Genomic DNA, 6,941 nt, shown 5'->3' with positions numbered 1-6,941 from the left:
TTCCACCCCCCCCCCCCCCTCCCAAAATAAGGACAACAAGTATACTATCAATCGAACAAATTTTTAAACATCATGAGCTTTAGTACTTAAATCTCTTTTTATAAAGTACATCTTGATTTTGGAGGATTCGTAATTATGGGGGAAAAAAAATTATACCACTTCCTGAGTATGGAGTATTTTGCCACTATTTAAATGATATATATATCAAATAGTCGGGAGCTACTTTTTATTGGGACCATGAATAATATGTCCGTTTGTTTTTTATTCTTTTCCCCATTTAAAATGAAAAATATAATTGTTATCCATCACATTAAGCCATCAAATTAAAATTTTTATCTCTTGTGTGGGGTCCATAACGACTATATTTTTCATTCTCATTTTTACAAAAATGAGAAACAAATGCACCCTATATATCATTTAAACAGTGATCGAGTGTACAATTTTTTGTTTTCACAAATATGAACGAGAAACAAAAAGAAATAAGAAATGAATAGAAAAGTAAAAAGAAAAAGTTTAATGTTTGGATCAAGTAATACAACTTGTGCTAGATATCCGGACAAGAAAACTTTAGAATTAAAAATTATTAAGCTCAGACTAAGAGACCTTTTTCTCCATTGTAGATAAGTTTCTTTTGAGGGTAAGGGAAGCTCTCCAATAACAAAATCTCGATTTCTATCCAAAACGATGACAAAACTTTCAAAGCAATGAAAGTCATATCAATTCCTTTCGAATTATAAAAATTAGATGCCGATCGAGTATTAAACCTCAGAAAATCTCGTTGTCACAAAAAAAAAAAATAATAATAATCTCAAAATTTCGGAAGATTAGAATTTTATATGAAAAATCACCAAAACATTATCAATGTCAAAGATTTTCTGTTATTTGCGTTACATATCATTTCCATACCAAAACAGTAAAATCGGGTCCACAATCCACTAAAATCGGGTCCAAAAACAGTAAAATTGCATGAGAAAATTACGTAGAAACCTACTTTTAAACAATAGTTTTCAGAAATAAAGGGAATTAATTTTCATTTCATAAATCAGGTGGTAATTAGAAATTATTAAATTAATTAATACATAGTTAATAATAGAAAATGTTTTATATCTTCCCCCAACCAAAACCACCTACCACTCAAATTAAACTTTTTCTCTCTCTTCTTCCTCTCCAGCATCTTCCAAAATTGATAAAAATGGAAGATTTCTAAATTACAAATCTCAGAAATTTCAAAATCAGGCGCCATTGATGGGACTCATCACAACAAATCTGCACCTATAACTTCACCACCCCCATTCTGCGACTATTGCAGCCATGGGTTTCTATCAATTAAACCAAAATTTTGTGGTTGGAGAGCTGGCTTTTTCTGTTCGAAATCTAGTTGTGACTATTTGTGACCAATTTTGTATTGATTGTGACCGGGTGTGACTTGAGATTGATTTGGTCACATAAAGTCACAATGAATACAAATTTGGCCACAATTAGTCACATCGAAGGCAAAGTTGGTCATGGTGATTCTCCGATAACAAAAGTCAGTGAATTGGTCACATATAACACAGGTATGGTCACAGATAACATGTGAAATTTCAAACTTTATTTCTTAATATTGAAATTAATTATATGCATATTCATTCCACTTAATTAGGTCACAGATTCAATAAAACTAGTCACAGATCTAAAGGAATTGATAACAGGTCATTGCTAAAAAAGAAGAAAAAATGTTGTTGTTGGAAAAGTGATGGATGATCGGAATATTTGTCGAATGGTTGTCGGAGCATCGTCGGGAGGTCGTCGGAATGTCATTGGAATAGTTGCCGGAATTGTTGTCGGAGCCGTCGCCGGAGGTGGGGTGGGGTGGGGTGGAGAAAGAGTAAAAGGGTTTGATGTGATGGGTGCGTGGGTTGGAGGTGAGGTGGGGTGGAGAAGTAAATTAATTGTACTATATTATAATTAATATTTAATAAATTTAATTATCAACTGATTTTTTAAAGATTTTCAGAAATTTGTTAATGTTGGGGTGGGGGGGGGTGGGGTGGGGTGGAGAAAGAGTAAAAGGGTTTGATGTGATGGGAGGATGGGGTTGGAGGTGAGGTGAGGTGGATAAGTAAATTAATTGTACCATATTATAATTAATATTTAATAAATTTAATTATCAACTGATTTTTGAAAGATTTTTAAAAATTTGTTAATTTTGAAATGTGATTTTTAAATGGAGTATTTACGTGGTACATAGCAAAAAGGCTTTTGCAGTACAGAACCCCACGACCCGTACTGTCAATTCTCTCTTTATTTCTTGTCCTCTCGTCTTTAGCCTTTAGCTGGGCGAGGGAATCTTCAAATTTCGAGGGAATTTCGACATCTTCTGGAATTATATTTTGGGTGGCCATAAAAAAATAATAATAATAATAAAATCTGCAAACATGTGGTCTTTTTTCTTTTGTTGTCATCTGCAAAAAATTATCTTCTTTTAATCATAGTTAATCTTCTCAGCTGCTCTGCCACGATTATTTGGTGGATCTGTATTTTTTTCCTCCAAATTTCCCATTTGAAATTTTCTTTATGTGCTTGTTTTGATGAGTGTTGAGGGCTGTGTCCATTAGTGTTTTTCTAGTCTTGTTTGGTTCAAATTCTTAAGACCCTTCTTCTGAATCCAAATTTCGTAACTTTTTGTGCATTTTATTACTCATTATCACATCACTTTTGAGTTATTGGCTTATCCTGGCCAAAAGAATTTGTTCTTTATATGGGCACTGGCTTTGCTTTGATCCCCTTGAATGGTTCTTGGAGTCAAAATTTCTTATTTTTCTCATCGAAACCTCATATATTGGGTATGACCATAAATTATTGTTCGAAATTCTGAAATTCTGCTAGGAATTGCGTCGAACAGTAAGAGTAAATTTGTGAATTTCTTGTTTCAATGCCTCCCACACATTTCCCTTTGAGATGGGAGAGTACTGGAGATCAATGGTGGTTTGCATCTCCTATTGATTGGGCTGCTGCTAATGGGCATTATGATTTAGTCAGGGAGCTTCTTCACCTTGACACAAATCTGCTCATTAAACTGAGCTCTTTACGCAGAATTCGTCGCCTTGAATCCGTGTGGGACGATGAAGAACAGTTTGACGATATATCCAAATGCCGGTCCCAAGTTGCGCAAAAGCTCCTCCAAGAATGCCAGACCAAGAAAGGACACAATTCCCTGATCAGGGCTGGCTATGGTGGTTGGCTTTTGTACACTGCTGCATCAGCTGGGGATGTGATTTTTGTTAAAGAATTGTTGGATAAAGACCCCCTTTTAGTATTTGGAGAGGGGGAATATGGTGTTACTGACATATTTTACGCAGCTGCTAGAAGCAAGAATTCCGAGGTTTTTAGGCTGATGTTGGATTATGCGATCTTGAGAACTCATAACGGTAGCTCTAAAGCGGAAAATGAGGAGGTTTCTTCGGCTTTCAAGAGGGAAATGGTTAATAGAGCTGTCCATGCTGCAGCTAGAGGAGGGAACTTGGAGATTTTGAGAGAACTTCTCAAGGAAGAATCTGATGTCTTGAGTTATAGAGATGGCCTGGGATCCATAGTATTACATACAGCGTCTGGCAGAGGACAGGTTCAGGTAAATATTAGTTTCCTTTGCTACTTAAATTGCTTGATTAATACTTGTATGTAATCATTTTTAGCAGGTTTTTAAGATGGATATGGGAGAGTATAAAATATAAAAAAGAATCTGAAATCTTGCTTATTGTCTTTTATCGTATATACCAAACATGTGCTATTTGTCTTCAATGTTTTTGCTACGCATTTATGCTTTGCTCATACCATCCACCTCCCAGCTACGGCATCCCAAGCTCCACCAAGGCATGAGCTAGTATCGCCTACCAAACATAACTTACAAAATGAAGTGTTCGATATTGTTGCTCCTTAATACCAAACCTTTGTGATGGTACTTGAAAATTGATTTGAGTACGCGGGAAAAATTATGATGAACCTGGATTTTCAGAGGAAAGTGCATAAATTCTACTCAATGGACGTAAAGGACTCAACTACGATAATATTAGCTTTGCCTTTCCTCTTGCACTATCATTCGCTTCATGTGGCTGGCCATTTGAGAACTGTATATATCTGGTTATTGGTCACTGTCTCCATCTTTGTGGAAGTTAAAGCTTAAGGTTGTGTTTAATGTTGTTCATTTTTCACTCCCTCTTTTGACTGTCTGTAACTTAACAGAATTTGATTACATGCTCGAGTGAGTTGATTAACCTCTGAGGATAAAAATAGAGTACTTGAGAGAGAAGGAAAGGAATGACGATAAAATGGTTAAAGTCCTTTGTTATTTTTTGTTTTTCTCATGATTGGCTGTATGACTGAGTTCTGCTCAGTGTTTAATTATGGTAAGGAGCTTTGAGGTTCATTTACTGTTGTTTAGCAGCTGTTTGTTACCAAATACCAAGTAACCTAAGATTTAATATCATGATTCATTATTAAGGTTTTGAATCTAGTAGCATTGGCATGTTGTGTATATGGAGCATTGGCTAAGCTTAAGAAAAGATGAAATTGGAAAGTAAGTGAACTAAACCCACGTCTACCCACTCCCCTTGAAGAAAAGTAACTTCTGAAAAAGCTCAAAACACATTTGGCAAAAAAAAGTTTAGTTTTAGGTGATTTTTTAGCTTAGCTAGACATGCTCCACCATCTTGTTGATTTTTCAGTTTTTACCTCATTAATGGGAGGATGCTATATCAGTGGACATCAACATGCTATTGTCTAATTACATCATTAGAATGATTAGTTTTATTTCAATATTTTTCTAATCCACATTAAATTCAGCTTCTAACATTGCATTTAATTCTTTTTGGACCATATAGGTAGTTAAACATTTATTATCGTCCTTTGACATCATCAACACCACAGACAATCAAGGTAACACAGCATTAAATGTGGCAGCTTACCGTGGTCACCTAGAAGTAGTTAAGGTCCTTGTATCAGCGTCTCCTTCATGCGCTTCCCTAACTAACAATTTTGGAGATACTTTTCTGCACATGGCAGTGGCTGGCTTCCGAACCCCTGGATTCCGAAGATTGGACCGACAGATAGAGCTCATGAAGCAATTGGTTAGTGGAAAAATTGTAAATATCGAAGATATTATCAATGTTACAAACAGTGACGGTCGAACTGCCCTTCACATGGCCGTGATTGCAAACATTCAATCTGACGTTGTGGAACTTCTTATGTCAGTGCGTTATATAAATTTAAATACCCGTGATGCAGATGGAAATACTCCACTGGATCTCCTCAAGCAAAGACCAAAATCGGCTTCTTCTGAGATTTTAATGAGGCGGCTGATTTCAGCTGGAGGAATCTCTAGTTGTCAAGATCAAATTACCAGAAGTGTTCTTGCTTCCCATCTGAGGATGCAGGGGATTGGAGGCAGTCCGGGAACTTCTTTCAGAATCCCGGATACAGAGATATTTTTGTATTCTGGAATGGGGAATGCATCTGATGTTAGTGGTGATTTAACAAGCGGGTATGCTTCGTGCTCGGGTGATCTAAATCGCTTTGATTCGCCTGCTGGGTCGAGCTCAACTAGTAAGAAGAAGTCAGATTCAGTTAATAATGTTGCTAGGCGTCTGAAGATTCTTCTTCGTTGGCCGGGGAAGAAAGAAAGGAAAACAGGTATCACGGAGTTGGACGATGATAATTCTGTAGAATCATACAGAATCTCTTCAAGTTTCAAAACAGCCCAGTTCCACTTAGGCAAAAGTTTTCAAGAATATCATCCCTGCCGAACAACAAAAGAGTACTTGACCAAAGGGGTAACCTTCCGAGTCCATCCACAAAAGATAAATTTGCTGCAGAGTTATCACATGGTGTTATGCAAATGATGCCACAGTCATACTTTGGATCACCTTCCACTCCTTTTTCCGAATCATCTTGGTCGTCTGCTGTATCTGCCAATAAAGAGAAGGACATGGATCTCGACGCTGCTGGTGTGGGACTCTCCAGTGTGAATCAATCCCCAAAAATTCAGAAGACGAAAATGAAGCACAGACCCTCCTTCAACACGAGGTTGATGAATCACTACTTATGTTTTGGTGCTCATGGCCTTGATGTGGATAATCTGAATCATAAAAAGCTAGCGGTGCAATGAATTATCTCTGTATGTTTCATAAATTTTCTATAAATTTCGGACATATCCCACGATCTGTAAAAAAATTTCCCACTGTTTATGTTTACTAGTCAAAGTTGAACGTGTATTGTACATTATTCTAAAATGCTTTATAAGTAAAGTAAAAATAATATTTGGTGCCAATTTATTGGAGAATGCGATAAGTCTCGGATAAATTAAAAAAAATAAAATTTAGCATAGATATTTAAAATAAGAAAATTATTCTACTTACATAACTCAATTTCTATAATTGAATTTTTTTTTAATGATGAACTACTATAAATGAGCAATTTTTTTTATGACATTTAATACATAAAAATTAATTGTTAATACATAAATTTAAACACCTATTAAAATATAAATATGAATAAATTCATCTATAATAATTCTAGATTTAAGTAATTCAAGATTCATCAAGTGAAATTCATTGAATCTAGGTTAATTTGAATGTTAATTAATTGAGAATTAATAACATAAATTCCATAAATAACAATAATTATGTAGTATTTATTACATATTGAAAAACGAAAAATAAGATATTATCGAAATAATTGAATTGCAAGGAGGTTGAAATTGTCCAAAAAATGATTCTCCCTTGAAGTGATAATTTAATATACTAGTCAAAATTGGACGTGTATTACATGTTATTCTAAAATACTTTATAAGTTATGCAAAAGTATATTGACACCAATTTGTTTGCGGATTTGATGAGTTTCGGACGAATTAAAAAAAAAAATTAGTATAGAAATTTAAGAGAAGAAAATTATACTCAAATTGTACT

At 35.0% G+C, this 6,941-nt stretch overlaps 1 protein-coding gene across 1 annotated transcript; it reads left to right on the top strand.

Annotated features, from left to right (window-relative positions):
• The first annotated feature begins 2,375 nt into the window (after window positions 1-2,375).
• Window positions 2,376-6,291, top strand: LOC111369302 (kinase D-interacting substrate of 220 kDa-like). Its single transcript, XM_022990763.1, is given in 3 exon segments — window positions 2,376-3,610; window positions 4,860-5,715; window positions 5,718-6,291. Coding segments are annotated over 3 exon segments (1,977 nt in total). The 5' UTR covers window positions 2,376-2,914; the 3' UTR covers window positions 6,143-6,291.
• Window positions 6,292-6,941: the final 650 nt, after the last annotated feature.

This window comes from Olea europaea, chromosome 20 (assembly GCF_002742605.1).
Source record: "Olea europaea var. sylvestris chromosome 20, O_europaea_v1, whole genome shotgun sequence".
NCBI lineage: Eukaryota > Viridiplantae > Streptophyta > Magnoliopsida > Lamiales > Oleaceae > Olea > Olea europaea.
Note: the sequence above shows the minus strand (reverse complement) of the source record. Positions and strands in the feature narration are given on the sequence as shown.